This window comes from Lepisosteus platostomus, chromosome 12 (assembly GCF_059453375.1).
Source record: "Lepisosteus platostomus isolate fLepPlt1 chromosome 12, fLepPlt1.hap1, whole genome shotgun sequence".
Classification (NCBI taxonomy): Eukaryota; Metazoa; Chordata; class Actinopteri; order Semionotiformes; family Lepisosteidae; genus Lepisosteus; species Lepisosteus platostomus.
In genome coordinates this window covers 20302717-20320325 of record NC_142622.1, presented here as the reverse complement: position 1 = coordinate 20320325, position 17609 = coordinate 20302717, and the positions used below count along the sequence as shown (strand labels likewise).

Here is a 17609-nt window from a genome sequence, read left to right as displayed (position 1 = left end):
CCTTCATTTTGTATTTTAATTCTTTCAAAACACTTCTTTCACACTAGTACTAATCAAGCACTGGAGCATGCAGTTCGAAAGATGACAACCCATGCCCGCATCCTCCACCACAGGGCCAGATGGGCAGTGCAATAGCTGACATCTTTTAAATAAGCGGATCTCAAGCAGCAGACAAAGATACAAAAACGCTAGCTCTTCTTAAAGCTCTAACTAAAATCTTCTCCTCAAATGTATCCTCCCTATCAATATCTGAGCCGCAAAGATGCTTACTAATTCCAAATTCCTAATTCCAAAAAACTAAATCTCTCTCTTAAATCCCAAACCCTACTCTTCAGTGTCCCAAGCTCCATGATCAGTTGTCTTGCTTCTGCCTTCCCTGTGGTTCACTGCATATCTGAGCATCTCCTAGACACCAGATACAGATCGACAACCAGACACCTCCACATTTTAACTGTCACCCGTCAATTGTCTTCCTCCAATAGGCCAGGCGAGAGAGAGAGAACGTGATTTCAGGGAATGTGGTTTAGACACAATCCACCATCTTGTGTGCACCTACTGCCCTCTTACAAAGGATAGAAAAAGGAATTAACAGAATTATATTCAACACATTTGCATAAAAAAGCCAGTGAATTTTATGTCAAGAACTTGAACTACATTGTATTTTTGGAGGAGGGCGGGACTGTATGTCATAGCAGGGACAGTGTGCATGTTTATTAGATATGGGAGTGCATGTCTGCTTGTATGTTCTTACAGTGGGAGAGGGTAGGTGTTTGCAGCTCACAGTCCTCCCCTGCTTCCAAGCAATAACATCCCTTAAAGGGCATAATTGAAGGAGAAACCATGTTGGCTAAAAGAAAAGAACTGTAAAGAACAACTCATCTTATTTTTGCAATTTTTGCTTTCACCGAAAGGAATTGACAGGGTTAAAATCGAAACTGACTGTCTGGCGCTGTGTCCACAGCAGTGGCTCCTGGAAGCATTAGCATGCTATTTTCTGCCACACATGATTCAATCCAAAAAACCCTTTGGCATGCTTCCCTTTAGCTGTGCTGTTGGAACTGATGCTTTGCCGCTGAGCTTCCATTAGAGTGCTGCTGACACAGCGTAGTGAAGAAAGCAAAGCCTATACCATCTGCTGTGAAACGACTGGCCAACACTGTTGCCCAGAAAAGAAATTTCCCCCTTCTCCCCGTCGCACAGCAAGGCAACATACATGCTGAAGAAGACTAGGCAGAAGGCAGAGGTGGACCTGGGGAAAAAAATGAGAACAATTTAAACACCATGTTGCAAAGTCAGTATTATGTTGCTGTGAATATGCATAATTAAGTTAATGCTTTCAAGTAATCCATGGTTTATCAACCAGATTTTTTCACAGCTACTTTTTTTTCATTTACTTGGTTCAACTGTCGCAACCATTTTCAGGTAAAACAGATCTAACTAACCCTACAGATTAACCACAGGCTCGGTGCAGGAGGAGACTAATATGTGTCTTTGACCAAAATCAGTCTGAATTAGTTGCACATACTGTAGCTTCTGCATATAATTTTTTCCTGAATTCAACATTGGTGTTAAATCAAAAGTGGCATGTTTAGTATTCTGTTGGTTCTTTTTCAATCAACAGAAGACTCAGTAAAACAAGGGGTCGTACAAGAACACGTCCAACTTCCTTGGTTGAAAGAGGTACTGGCAAAGTGGGAGGCGGTGGACTCATTATAAAACCTACTGTTTATATTCTGCTAGACAAAGAGAAATGGACTGACTGGGGAAATCTCAGGTTCCCCTTATTAAGGATCTGTCACCCATCTGCAAATCAGACTTCCAGGAAAATTTCTCGTAGATACTGTATTTACAAGATCTCTATAACAACACCATACAGTTGAAAAATAAGGGGCTACAGCCAGTGTCTCACTCAAATAAGTTTAAAAATAATGAGCTTACACTTCCTACATGGGTGTGGTCGATTCTCATCCTCAATCAATGGGTGATGCAGTAAATATTGTTAAAGATTCATTTAGCAGGTCAGTCATGGAGACCAACAGACCAGAGTAGCTAAACAGAAATCGACTATGGAGTGTGATTAGCATACCATTTAATTATTAAACTAATTTGCAGGAGAAGCAACCACAAAAAAAAACAACATTCAAAAACAAAACAACCTCACTGGTACCATACTGTACATGTCCTTTAAATATGAAACAAAGTCTAATTGCACCATTGTGAGTAAGTAGAAGTCCAAACTCTATACCAATTAACCAAAAATTAAGTCAATCACCCCTAGTGTGGCTATTTACAATAATTGGAGGTCATACAATCCTCTAGTGGCAAGTCTGCTGTAACTGCACTCCCTTCTTCAGTCAGCCTGCCATTACACATAATACATATCACGTATTATTCTGTATTGTCCCATATAGTGCCATATAGAGTCCCTTACATATTCATTCATATGCTTCAGGCAGTTACAGAATGTGATGCAGGACACAATGTAAGAAATGTAATGCAAGAAATACAACAAAAGAAGTGCAAATTTTATGATAATCCACCTCCTCTGTAAGGAACTCTGTAGAGCAGCAGGAACAGTTGGTCTTTGGGAGGCTGTGGTTTAGACAGCAGCATGTACACGTACAGGGAACAGACACTGCTCTGCTCCTCAGTGTCAGGGAGCTCTGCACTCCACTGTCATTAATAGTATAAATGCAGACAAATGCAGGAAAGGTGAATACACAATGAAGCCTTGCTCATTTAATTGCTACCAACATATTGACCTTGGACACAGCTGCTTGGTGAAGGATCTCTGTGAATAAACTTACATATAATAAATGGAGAAGTTAGAGAACAATGCATATTTCCATTGTAGAGCACAGGCATAAATAACAGTTTGGTGTTCTAGAGGTTAAGGATGCTGTCTGCTGTTCTTTTTCATTATCTAAAGCAGTTTGAGCAGAGTGGCTGTTTTTATTTCTGTGTGCTTATGGTATGGGAGCTTTTAAGGAAGATCTGTTGCTGATGAGATTATGCTGCAGAAGCCCTGGAGGTAAGTCAAAGGCAGTGTTTGCTGGAGATTGAGAGCAAAAAACAAAGTGAAATTCAAAGCATTTTGCTCCGGTGCACAACCTGCTCCTTGTTTTGTTTTGTTTTTTATTTCTGATGAAGATGAGTCTAAATTGCCTGAATTAAAAAAAAAATCACAGCCCAGAACCCTGGGATCCTGGGTTCAGTTCCTGGGGTGCTATCTACATGGAGCTTATACATTCTCCCCATGTTAGTGTGGGTTTCCTCTGGGTGCTCAAGTTTCCAGCCACAGAGACATTTTGGAAGGTTAATTGGCTTCTGGGAAAATGTCCCTGTGTCAGGGTGTGTGTCTGTGTGCACCCTGCAATGACTGTTGTCCCATCCAGGGTGTATCCTGTCTTGAGTCCAGGTGACCTGGTACTGGATAAAGCAGTTTGAAAATAGATAAAAACATTCCAGGTTTGCACCTTTACATTTTTACTGTAGCTTTGTCTACATCAGAAGCAGGTTTTGTCCTGGAACAGAAAGCTTTCAGGATTGACCCCCCCGGGGTGTCTTTGCACCATAGGGGTGGGGTGCTAGCACTGGCTAAATGAGGGTGTTGTTTGGCAGGACGATCCGAACGCACAGAACAAGCTGGAGGACCCTGTGAAGGCCCTGCCCCCCAAGGAGGAAGAGCCCCTCAACATCCAGAACTCACTGACACCCAAACACGAGAACAACAAAGCAAGTGGCGAGGACAACGCCGAGGTAAACTCGCTACAGAACAACATGATGTAATACCACACCCCACCACACAGCGGCGACACTGCTCTCTGCCCCCCCAGCCACCACCACCACATTGCACCAGAAACTCTTGACAACTGCCTCCCCCTCGCTCTGTCTCCTTCCTCCAGGTCTGCCCCATGCCCTACCCTGCCTTACTGAATAATGGCATGTGTTGGTGTATTTTATATAAAAAACAACAACAAAAGGATTTATGGAAAAAAAGAAAGCAGAAAAAGCTACTGAGAGGTTTTGATGTTTGTTTGATTAATTCAGTGAGTATGTATAAATATATGGAAAAAATGCTTGGATTGATATATGAAAAAAAACACAATGTGTCTTTGGTTTCATTTTCATGTGATTTCTAATCCTTTGATGTATTTTGGTTGTTTTTTTTGTACTTTTTTGCGAATACAGAAACAAAAAAGACAGTTGTTGAAATAAAACTTTTTAACATTAAAATGTGGTCCCTGTTTGTTCCTGCGATGCACTTCTCCCTCCCCCCTGTCATTCGCTTGTTCTCTTTCTCTTCTGCTGAAGCTCTGCATGGCTTAAACACACTCACATGTTGAGACATTCCTTTCCGCTGCTCTTAAACACACTCACTTTCTCTGAGCTCTCCATCTGAAACACACACTCACACATATAGTCTATCCTGCTCTCTGTTCTTAAACACACTTAGGACCCCTGAGCTCTCCATCTGAAACCACACACGCACACATACTGTATAGACATTCCAACTCTCTGCTCTGAAACACATTTACTGTCACTGAGCTCTCCATATAAAACACACACTCACACATTCCCACTTCCTGGAAGCAGCTTTAGGTGTGCTATTTTCATAATTCTACAGCGCAGTTGACATATTCAAATCTATGTAGAGATTTTATTGTCATTTTTATTTCCATGTTTTATACAACCTTTGAAAACTTTCAAAACTCTACTTAATAGAGTGCACATAAAAGTGTTCTAGAGCTGTACTGCACATCGTACATTTTTTGCTTTATAATAATAGAGAACCAGCTCTGTAGGGAGAGAGGTGTGCTGAAGAGTGTGTGACCCTGGGAGACTGATATTCCTCATTCCTTCAGAGCCCTGTTTCACAGGAGCACATACGGCACCTGGCAACTTCTAATAATAAACTCCATAAGTGACTCACACGTATGGGTAACAAATGCTCTGGTAATGCTGATTTTGAAGGATACATTTGAGACTGCTACAGACCAGTCCCTTTTGATTATTACCAAAGTAAAAACATGTAAAAGTATAAAGCACAGAGTGAGAATTTTGCAATGCAAATACATGTAGTAAGTATGGAAGAATACTATTTCAGGAAACACACATGTCCATGTCCTGTACAGAGCTGTAATGTAAATTCCCATCAACTCAGCAACTTGCAAATTGTAGCACCCTGGACAGCTCCCTCAGCGTAGCCTAGCCCAGGCCGCTGCCTGCACAGCTCTCTGGAAACCCTTTCCATTACTCACTCAGTCTCACCCCAGGGAAGACAGGCTGATCATCATTGTGTACAAGCTCTACCTCCACCAGCCCTCTTTGCAGAAGAACGCTAAACCCCAGCTTTAGAACTTCAGGGATAGAAACCACAAGCTGCAGGTTACCCAGAGCAAAAAGCTTTCACCTGATCCTTGTCACAGAACACCCGACCTTGCTGAATAAGTGTAAACAGTACGTAGGTCCTTGTTTTGCCACATGTCACTGTTTGAATGGTGGTCAGGGCCTCTTTAGGACACTCCTCGTTTCTCGTTTCTCCTTCAGCCACTTTCTCCTTCAGCTTTCCCTTTAAACAATCTTACAATACTTTCACTAAGTTTCAGTTACGCTCCTCAGATAGGGGCAAGGTTGTTAGGACTTGTGTTTTAAACGTACACTCCCTCCATCAACATACATGTAACAGACTGAGTTTGAACCCGGTTTGTAGAACTGAGAGTCTTAATCCCCTCCCCCCCCCCCCCTCAAACTGCTCTGCTGCTCTGTAATTTTAGTTTTATTGGCTACAATGATGTTCAGAGTATAGCCTCCTAAGGTTATTCATCTTTAAACCAGCTATGCTCACTGGTCATCCTGTAGGGATGAATGGACTTTTGAGTGTCTTATTGTTTTTTTCAAGGCTTCAGGAAGAAGACAGAGCATCTCTCCTGCCAGACTAGTGAGGATGCTCCACATTATGATTGCAACTAAGAGTAGATTTGGGTTTCCAATCTAGATCTGTTTCCATGACATCATGACAACCCTCTTTCTGGGCCCAGACAGTATGATCACACTCTTATTTGAACAACTACAGTAATTCACTGATACTGAAGAAAATATCAAATGCACATACATACACATGCACCTTATTGTATCTTTCATACAATAATGGCCCCACAACTCTAAAAACCTTGAGGTGTACAATCGAACACATACATTATGCTTTGGCACTGCAGTGAAAAGATGGAATAGTGAATAAACACTGTTGCTTTGGCTTTGATAATGCAATTTTGATCTGGTTTTTGAGTGCCAAATCATACCACAGTTGCTTGGAGATGGTTTGAGAGTCGATGTCGGGTGCTATCTACAAATATCAATTCAGAATTCATAAGCCAGAATTTTTCATTTAAAGCAATTTGTCCATCCAGATACTCCCAATTAAGTTAACAAAAGTTCAGACAGAAAACAGAAAACTGAGGTTGGATTGTTCAACCTTAATATCAATTAATGTGATGAGCTAAGACTCTATACTCTATACTATACTATACTGTACATATTCAAGTTAGATTCATAATCTCCCTTTTGCACAGAAGTAATAGAGCAGACCAGATAAGGCTCATGTGACTTATCTTCTGATTTGACAGTTTTCTGTAATCTTTTCAACCATTTCCAAGGGTTTATCTTTTATTTGAGACCATTCCCATTCAACCCGAATAAGGGTAATTATTCCCTGAACTTTTTTGGCTTCTCAGGCCCCTTCTGGTTCAATGCAGTCTGAAACCTGTTGTGTTTATTAATTCCCCCTCAGATCAGTCGATTAGTTGCATCAGCCCATTCATTCGCTATGTGCTGTTGCTCCACCTAAAGAATCAATGCCAGAGAAAATGCCAAAGGAAAAGGCGGTATGAACTCAAGCAGTGTCAGTGGGAAATGAGCACTACTGTCTCGTGGTTCGTCCTGACATTCAGAGTGGATGGGTGCCCTGCTTGCAGTATGACCAGGAGATCTTTGTCCAGCGTTAAAGTTAGATTCTTGTGTGCTGCTTTCTTCTTGACCTTTAGAGTAAGGGAAAATAATTCCCCTCAAACCCACAGCCCCTGCAATTCTGAGCAGAAAATGTATCAGTTCAGCCAGGGTAAAAAAACTAATTAAGAACAGGAAAAAAAAAAGATTTCCAGACAAGTAGTGACTACAATTTTAATTAGCACTTCTCACTTGTTGCTAGAGCACCCATAGCCTGGAGCCAACATCTACAATTGTTTCTCACTCCGTCTCTCCGCTGGTAAAGACCCAGAAAACTATCCCACACTTTTGTTTTATCTTCCCAGAGGAATGAAAGGGTGCACTGTGAGGGCTGTCTATTCCTTTCATAAACAGTGGGGGGGTGAGCAGTTGTAGAGCAGAGGAGAGTGTTTAATGTGCTAATTTCAGTAAACGATTGGCTCAATGAAGTTACCGAATGTTCAGGTAGAAAGAACAACGAAAGACACTGCAGTGCTCCAGGCCCAGGGTTAGTAACAGCCTCTTTACAGAACTGAAATAAAGTAGACCTGATAACATTAAGGGTCTACTTTATTTTGTTTAGTGATCTTAAACAGGAGGAAGATTCAATTAAAATAATAGTGGCGTTAAAGTCCCACAGTGATAAGGATTAGACAAAGGTTTTCAATACTGGTTTTGGAGGAGCACTGACTCTTCTGTCTTTTGCTCCAGCTACATTCTTAATCACAGGCTCGTTGATTGCCTTGTTCTGTTTGATACATAACTGTAAATGAAATTACATATATTACATATATAATACATATTGAGGAGCATCAAAACCCGATCAAGTGCACCACACAGAACAGAGGAATGACTTGGTATCAAAGGTCTTAAGTAGCTGGTGTAATTTATCACAAGAAACCTTCCTCCCCTACAGTACATCTCTGTAGCACACTTCTGCCCCACAGAAGTGTGTTTTCCAGTGGACTTGTCAATTGCCTCTTGCCTTTTTCATACTCACATCACACATTACTGTAATTTACCATGGTTTCCACAGGTTTATATCACATTTTCCCAAATCTCTCTATGTTAATCATACTTGTGTCTATACAGCATACTATGTACTAGGAACAGTATGTCTGACTAAACTTCACTGCAATCATACAACAGAATAGTACAAAAAGCTTTTAGAAGGTAGGTGGCCATCATCCTGAAGTCTCAATGTTTAGCGTACCTTCTGCAGCACACCTCTCAGAGCAGATGGTTCCTAAAGATCAGCTCTGAATACATTACTTAAGGCAAGCCTCTGTACATCTATAATCTACACATCCTAAAAGCCTGCCCCACTACAAACTAATTCACATATTTCCATGAGCCTGGCCTTGAAACCTCCTAACATACACATATCCAAAAGAACAGCCTCTAGATGAGGTGCTGTTTTTGTACTAAGGGAGTGATGTCAATCTGACAAACTCAACATGCACAATTATCCCCGTAACAAAAGAAGAGAACAGCCATACAGCTGCATGTTAAATTATGGGCTCAACTCCTGTTGAGGAAGGATGCAGAACTCACTGTGTTTTTATTTTACTCTGCATTTTCACTATGTGTTTGCTTGACCTGTCACATGTGAAAGGGTATATGAAACCCTGCTGTGTCCACCAGAGCGTCATCAAGCTGTTTTCTGAGTGAGCTGCCTTCATGAAAGTCTCCCGGAGGCAGCAATGTGAACTTCACTATTCCCCTGGAGCATCAATGTCCCTCCCCACTGAGAAGCACCATCTGTCCATTTACAAACTCTTCATAACCAAAGAAATAGCATTGACTCCTGTATCCTGTACATGAAAGTAGTATCATGACGTCGGGTTCCTACAGTATGTGCCCTAGTTGTCTTTATTTCAGACAGAGAAAATGCTGATAAACGGGCTGAGAAGACCCATAATAGTTCAGGAGGAAGGTGTTTCCTCTTCAAAATGTTTTACTATAGAGAATGGGTATGATTTTCATCATGGAAGATCTTCCAATTACCATTTAATCACAGTGCTTTCCTTGTTTCTACTATGTTTTTATGATGATGGCTCACCATGTAGTCTTTTAAACCAAAGAGCAGCAAAGCTCCACCATTGGTGGTGGTGGAGGGGAGTCCCCATTACCTTTAAAGCGCTTTGAGTGGAGTGTCCAGAAAAGGGCTATATAAGTGTAAGCATTTATTATTAATTATTATTTTATTCCTGCACATGAAGCAGTTAAGTGCTGAAACCACCTCATTCATAACGTTATAGAGAGGGTGTGGTCAGGACTATCAGGGAGAGATCCAGCCTCTCTACAGTGTTCACCAGCAGGGCTAACTCGGGACAGGGGGCTGTGGTCTGTAAGTTTTCCGAACCACAAAATCATTCACAGAGCACGAGCAGCACAGCCATGGTAACAAAACAAAATGTTTCCATAACATTCATGTTTATCAGTCAGAAGATCTGTGGAAGAAACGAGAAACCAGCTGTTACATTCTCTTTCATGAACTATCCTCAGCTTTAGGAAAGAGAAGGAGGAGGATTTGTTATACTGTAGCTTATTAATGAAGCTCTAAGATACCACTCATTACACCTTCCAAAGGCTTGTCTTAAAATGCCTATTTACAAGACAGGTTAACTGGAAGTGTAAATGCACAATTAAACCACTGGACGGGGTTATGTAGCTTATAGAACTGAACTGGAAAGGGTGAATACATATTCTCTACAGAGCTTATCATAAGTAACAGCAGAGGGACTAATGTTTTAGCAGCAAATAACTAAAAGGTTTTGGAATTTACTGGGACCTTCATAAATATTCCTCTTTAAATGTTAGCAGTCCTCAAGGATCTTCATTTGCATGTTGTGAGACCGTATGTATAGAAATGGTTGATATTGCTGTATGTGTCTGTAAGAAGAGTATCAAATAATCACTGTACAAGAATGAAACATTATGATGGGTTTTTGTGTTCCCTAACACCGTTAAGGAGTGATAAACACCAATCCCTTCTGTAGTGGAATTTGTAGGAAGGCAGATGTTTCCTCTTCTAAATGTTTTACTATAGAGAATGGGTATGATTTTCATCATGGAAGATCTTCCAATTACCATGTAATCACAGTGCTTTCCTAGTTTCTGCTAAGTTTTTATGATGGCTCAACATGTTTTACTGTAAAGATCATGACGTACTGTACAATATAAAGTCATTTCCCTATTAAAATGCTACCGTTTCACTAAGGGAAAGTTGGTACCTTTCATCAGGAAGCAGAGCCAGTTCTCAGTGACAGACAATACAAATGTTCATTCCCTTGGTACATTAGTTCTAAGAGCAAAAGCAGCACAAGAGTCTTGTTTTACTGACAGCTGTTTGATTTACACAAGTCTCTTTTTTCAGAAGTTAAACTCTCTCCTGCAGCCTGGTGGAATGCAGACCCAATGTTCTGTAAGCTGAGTGCGGCACTTAGCCACTGAAGTTAGTTTTAATTAATATTTGCTGGAGCAGTGATGCTTAACCAGGATCGTCCAGAGAATGAGTCTTTGTCTTCAACAACCTTATTAAATCAGACTTTTCATTATGTCTTGTTTCTTCTTTCTCTTCAACACAGTGTTACACATCCCTACACTCCCTCCCTCTCCCATAGCTCTGACTCTTGTGTGCACTGCCTCCCAGACCCTGAGCTCTAGCTAGGACCTTTTCCCTTCGGTCAGCCCTAAATACCAGCTCTAATAACTTTCTTTCTCTCTCTCTCTTTCTCTTAATTAGTCTTTTAGAACTAAATGATTTCCCAACCCAACCTCTCTCTTTCTCATCTGGCTGCTCATTTTTAACCCTGTTGATCCTATAAAAAAGTAAACGTCTTGACACCATGAGGAAAACAAAATTGAGATGTCGGCTTTGCAGACTCAGCCTCAAGCCTCACCCCAGCTTTGACCTTTGACACTACCATGTTCCCATGGTAATTCAACACAAGGCTTTCACAGTATCATTGTGGTAGCACTGCGTTAGTGTGGTAAACATTTTGAGAAGGGACAACACAGCCTCTAGAGTAATAGCTGAGTTCAATAGATATTACAGGTAAACAATTTTTCTACCCTTTCTTCTCCATTTAGTTACTTTTTGTATTTTTAGCGGGATTTCTGTTCATGAACCGCACCTCAGCAGGGGGCTGTTTTGTTTCTTTTCTACCATTACCAGATTTTGCACACAGACAGCACAGCCTGCGAGTCTCCCAGCTGACCTACATTCGAATAACGGCCCCCAGCTAGAGACAGCAGCTACGCCGTGTCACATTCGTTCATTCATATTCATAACATCATTCAGGATGAAGCTAGCAATGCCTGTAAGCATGAAGTTGTGTTCTAAATTAGAAAATTAAACCAATTTAATGATACGGAGCTATAAAGGCAGTCGCAGTGATGCTGACTGAGTAGTCTCTCCATTATAAATGTCTTCTCACCTGATCATTACAACACATAGAGATTCAGGCACTGCTCTCAATGGATATACAGTAGTACTGTATATACAATACGTTTGAGGGTTTGGAGACAAACAACACCCTTACTCCAGTATAGTGCAGGGGATTTTGTGACACAATGGATAATTTCTTCAGTCAAAATGGCCAAATAGTTCATAGGTCTCTTCGGCCCAGGCAGTTTTAATGGTACTACACTTAGAAGCTATGAGTTTAGAGGGTCTTGAAAGAATAACCACTGTTTGTGGTTAGTGTACCCTTACAGCTTTGTAAAAAAGTGCCAAAATACTTTGCTTCTTATCTGTTCCCTCGCCTATAAAATGAAAATATAATAATGTCATTGGAAAGTTCTAGTCAAAATCATAGATCATGTTGTGTGTGTGTCCCACAGGCTGGAGTTACCATTGATGTGGAGCTGCATATCCCCAAACATGCCAAGGTGCTGCCCCCCTCCAGCCCCCCCAAACGCTACAGCGTCTACTTGTACAAGGTGCCACACTCCGCTGAGCAAAGAGACGGCTGCAGCCCACACAGCACGAAGTCTCTTCCCCCGACACCCAGGAAGAGGGCCCAGCAACACAAGGGCAGGATCAGCACACCGTGAGACACACATCAACGCACCCGGAGGATCTCTGAAACACACAGCCATGTCCTGAGACACTGATATCCTGACACAGGCAACCTGAGAAATCTCTTGCTTCTCTGACAGCTCAATCACAGCGTGGCTGCTTTCCTCCAGTCAAGTCCAGTCAACAGATCGTGACCGGTGCTTCAGAGGAATTCACACAGCATTCTGGGAGCCATCAACCACTGCTCCAAGAGGAAGCAGGCTGATTTTATCGTTTATTTTTTTTTTAAAACAGATATATACAGTACTCATCCTGACATCAGCAAAGTTAATACTGGTGCAACACCACTCTTCTGACAGGGTGTGAGGAATATCCTCGGCCAGTACAGTCCCAATACCTGCCGTCATTTCTCCTGCAGAAGACTCACAACACATCGCAGCCATCCACAGCGCATTTTACTTCTTTTCTTACATCTGTGCTTTGTGAAATTTAATTCCCATGTTAACATTGAAACATAACATAACATTGATATGGCCAGCAGCCACATCACTCTGCAACTCACAACTGGCAGCCCACTGAAGCTCAGCAGGTGTGAGCCTGGTCAGTACCTGGGTGAGAGACCTCCTGGGAAAAACTAAGGTTGCTGCTGGAAGAGGTGTTAGTGGGCCAGCAGGGGGTGCTCACCCTGTGGTCCATGTGGGTCCTAATGCCCCAGTATAGTGAGAGGAATACTATACTGTAAACAGACGTCGTCCTTCGGATGAGATGTAAAACCGAGGTCCTGACTCTCTGTGGTCTTTAAAAGAGTAGGGGTGTAACCCTGGCATCCTGGCCAAATTTCCCATTGGTCCTTATCAATCATGGCCTCCTAATAATCCCCGTCTATGAATTGGCTTCATTACTCTGCATAAACATAAAGAAACACGCAGATAAATTCAAAGTCTGAATCCACATTCTCCTCTGTTAATTATGAATTTCCTACCAGAATGCACTCAGTGTTATCTCTATCAGGCAAATCTAAATTGTTCTGTCAGGTATGAACCCAAACATTGTCACAGAACAATGCAGTCCTCTCCACAGTGTAACATTCACTGATAATCTGGGAAGACAGCGCCAACCCCTCTCACTCACAGGAGGTGGGGAGTGACAGATGGGGGAAAGAAGAAACATTCAGAAGGAGAATAAGACAGACAGACAGAGACAGGAGAGTGGAAGAAAGGAAGAGGAGGCAAGAGAAAGAGAGAGAGAAAGGGAGCCTGGCCATGCATGGAGGCCATGCAAATTCTGCCCAGAGAGCATGGACTGTGCTCCCACTGCCAGCTAGGAAAAGCAGAGATAGAGATATACCTTCTGCAACACTTTAAGAAATACTCAGGAATTGAAAAAGCATTAATTCCCCCCAAATAAGTAATTAAATCCCAGAATTCCCACACCGAGGAACAAAACAGCCTACTGGAAACTCAATAGGACTGGTAACACAGTATATGATCTCCTGATGCAGCCTCAGGAATGGAGAGTGATCCTCTCAAAAAATATGAATATGATATTGTCCTAAATGTTTGTAAATGTCTCGCTAATTGTTCTTGCTTTAGCAACACTGTAATTCATGAGTCGTACAAATAAAACTCTTTGAACCTGGATTTGAGTGAGAATGGAGAGATCGAACAGAGACTTCAGGAATTGATGGAATGGGAATACAAAGAAATAAATAGAATGGGAGCGGGGTGTCTGTGTGATTGTTCATTGAGTGAAAAAAAGCAGGGTTCTCTAATTCGCTGGGACACCAGGCTAGCAGCTCACATGCACAGAGAAATAGAGGGAGGGAGAGGGAGAGAGCCTCCCTGCCACAGCAGCCACATCCAGACAAACACTGCAAACTGCACACAGCACTGGTGACTAAACTAGGTCAATTATCATGGGATACTGAGAGAGACAGAGAGGGAGGGAATCAATAAAGGTACATGAATTCCACATAAAGGAAAAAGGAGAAATATGGAGAAGGGAAAAGAACTGGAGAGATAAAGAGAGATTTCTGTAGAGGATGGAGAAAAAATTGCTTTTACAGTAGACTGGGTGTACAGAGGCAATGGGGATATGGGGCAGAAGGAATGAAAGATAATTTGCTGGCTTTTGTTGAGTATTACTCGGTGTTGATTGTTTTTTGTTCAGCCAAAATTGTTACATTACTACATTACACAGTCTAACATCTGTGTGCTTATCACAGCTTGTCCCAGATCAGTGAGGTGGCGTCAGTGCAGATAAGTACAGTATTGACACTCCAGCCCAACCCAGGTCTGAGTAAGAGCCTGATTATTTCAAGCTGTGTGAAATCAGAGGAACAAGGCTGAGACGTCAGTCCTGGGGGATGACCCAGATTTCATGAGGAGATGCAGAGTGCAGAATGAGAGTGTGTCAGCTGTGATGGCCCAGAGACAGCATCACCCTGTGCCTCCCTGACAGAGACAGACCCTCAAGCAGACTCTCACAGGGCCCAGAATCATATCCTTTCTGCTCAAGTGAAAAACATCCTTCAACATTTTCATTTCCCCCCAAAATGTAGGTAGTATTCTGATCCAGTGTTCAAATGATATCCAAACGTAATGTGGTTAATATTCTGAACCAATGTTCAAATGAAAAAAAAATGTATTTTGTGTGTCTGAAATGGATACATCAATTGAATAATGAGAAAAAAAAGTTTCTTTGGCCTCCTGAACTGATCAATTTATAAAGGTGCTGATAGTGCTTGATGAGTTTTACGATTACAGGTTTGAATGGGATGTGTCACTATCCAATTTATTTGAATTCCCCACATAGGTAAGATTGGGGTTAGTTGCTTTGGACTCTCTCACACTGAGAGTTACATAACCTTACAGCCTCCAGCGTGCTTGCAGGCATGTGGTGCTGAGAGTGATGGACATGTCTCTGAAAAGACAAGGGGCACGAAGGTGGGTGGTTCGGAGCAGTGTGCCGAATTTCCTCATTCTTCCCCGTGTGCAGTTGTGGGGTTTGAAGCTGGAAGTTGAGGTGTGAAAAACAAGCAACTGGATATTCCACATCAGGTGCCAAAAAAAAAAAACCTTGGCGATTCTATTTTCTTCAAAAATAGGAGAAAACTCAGCGTACCCCATACCAAGCAAATCGACACAGCCAACAGCAATTTACAGACCGCAGCGAACACAATGTCATACCAGTACAAACAGGAACAAATTATACACTTCTGAAGTCGGGGAATCACACAACAGCATCATCTTAGATATTATTCTCTCAGGGAGTAAATTCAATTTACAGCTTTAGGATACTCTTTCCCAGACAGACATGATAAATGAGGGAGCCATTCCTTGGAAACATGCAGAATACTGCAGACTCCATTAGCGCAGCAGTTAGATTTGGAGTCCTGTCCTGTGAAGCCCTCTACCCACCTAAAGCTAGACCTAACCTCCAGCACAGGCCTTCACACACACAGACAGCAGAGCTGCCATGTCCATTCTTGTGTGTTTCAGTTCTCTCTGAGCAGATGGACAGAGCTTTGTGAGTTAAGATGGACAAGGAGTCTCGGTATATTCGTGATCTGAGAGGCTGGGGTAGTCAGAGAGGCAGACTAAACACAAGAGGTTTCAGACACACCAACTTACACAAACTCAAAAATTTGAATGACTACATTTCTCAGGTACAGAATTGCAGTACAGCATCAGTGTAGAAGCCAGTGGTGTGAAGCAATGTTGTTAAAGCCAGAGGCCTGGCTCCTTTCAAGAAATGGATACATGACATCCTAGGTGAAATTACTGTAGCTGCCAATTACGAAACAGGATGGTTGTACCAGATGACTTCCTGTTTTTATGTCCTTTAATCTTTTTGCTTTATCTCACTCTTATCCCTCTCTTTTTGTACTGCTCTTAAACCCCCATTCTACCCCTTCTCCTCTTTCCTTCCCTCCTGGTATTTTCCCCTTTTCTTCGACCTTCTTCTCACTTCTCTCTTTGTGCCTTTTCTCTCTCCCACTCCCCTCTGTTTCCCACTCCCTACCTCTCTCTTCCCTCCCTCTCCCTCACTCTCTCCTCCTATTCCTCTAGCTCATCCATGCCTTTTGTCACACCTCACCCCTTTCCAGCTCTCCCAACGTCCCCCCCCCCATCTCCCCCATCTCCCCTCGCTTTGAGGGTCTGAATGGTGGCATCGGGCCACAGGCCCCAGTAAAAGAAAGGCTTGGTGCCGTGATGGTGCTGGAGGTCACAGGGCCCTTTGTGACATAGGGATTAAATTACAACACTTCATTAGTTCCTCAGAGGCACAGGGACGAGCGGGTAAACAGACACACTGTGCATGCCTGCCGTCTCCCAGTTTACCGCAGTGCTCCCCCTGCTGGCCCTTCAGTTCACTGCACCTGCAAATAGACCAAATTACAGTCCTGTAGTGCAGGCTTGCGCACGTTCAACCATTCACACCAGTCACTAACACACTTCCTGAGAAGATGGATAGATTCCAGAAGACACAAGCAACTCTTTCTCGTTACTTCTGAGGTGCTTTTATCCGATAGCATTCACGCCTGCCCTCGTGCTTGACGCAAACCACCTTACAATCTCAGATATCAATGCTCAGAAAACAAAAAAGCCTTAGAGATGCAGCGATTTTCATAGTGTGGTGCAGTTCGATATCTCACGACACGCTTCAATGCCCTGTGAGTGTGCAGTTACCTCATCTTTAAGTACCTCAGCAGAGGCTGGTAAGAGTGCTGTGGTGTGAAAAACATCCTCCAGTTTGCTCTTGAGCGCTGGGGGAGTGAGAAAAAGGCCACAAATTGCTAATTTGCATAGTGTGAAGAGAGCCGGGGAGGGGGTGAGGAGGGTGGAGAGGCAGAACGGGGAGAGAGTTTTGTCAGAAAACAATCCCCACACTGCTGCACAAACCCCTCTTTGTGTCCACCTCTGCCGGCTCCCCCAGAGCCCGTCTTTCCCCCTTCCTCCTCTCCTGCTTTCCTTTATGTCTCAGCTTGGCGATGCGGCGGGGGCCCCCGAGGAACGATCATCAATCAGGGCGAGCCGGGGGACCATTCCCACTGCGCTCCCTCCTCACCGCGGGAAGCTCTACTCCTCTCACCTCCTCCCCATCAATCTCCTCTCTCCTCCTTTTGGGGAGGCACAGCCTGGATTGTGGCGGTCTTTCTTGCCATCAGGCAATACCTGTACCCCATACCACACAGCGGCCCTGGAAATGGCGTCACAGCCGAGACCCCAGGAAACAGAACTGTTTTATTTGTGTGTGTTCAGGTTCCCAGCAGACCACACGCAGACACACTAACACTGCCCTGGCAGCCCCACAGTGAAGAATAAACTGGGCTCCACATATTTTTGCCAACCCCTTCTTCTATAAGGAATGCCCTGCAAAACACATACATCTTCCATCTGGAGATATATGTATAAAGCACTGTTTTCATTTTTTTTTTAATTGTCCTTTTTCTTTTCTTACTCTGTGGTTTTCCCACATTGTTCACACTGTCAGTCGCACTGGTCTGACAGCAGAGTGAGCATCGATTGGAGGAAGGATGCAGCTCTCACAAACAGCAGGGCTGAATGGTCCCCTTCCTTTTGTTATCGATGGTCTT

At 42.9% G+C, this 17609-nt stretch overlaps 1 protein-coding gene across 4 annotated transcripts in view; it reads left to right on the top strand.

The window, feature by feature from the left end:
• Positions 1-4236, top strand: part of LOC148651259 (chondroitin sulfate proteoglycan 5-like) — a 42542-nt gene extending 38306 nt beyond the window's left edge. For all 4 annotated transcript variants that reach the window (XM_088601338.1, XM_088601339.1, XM_088601340.1 and 1 more), the window contains one exon: positions 3622-4236. In XM_088601338.1, coding sequence (XP_088457464.1) covers positions 3622-3789 — 168 coding nt within the window. In that variant the 3' untranslated portion in view covers positions 3790-4236. The remainder of the gene's footprint in view (positions 1-3621) is intronic.
• Positions 4237-17609: the final 13373 nt, after the last annotated feature.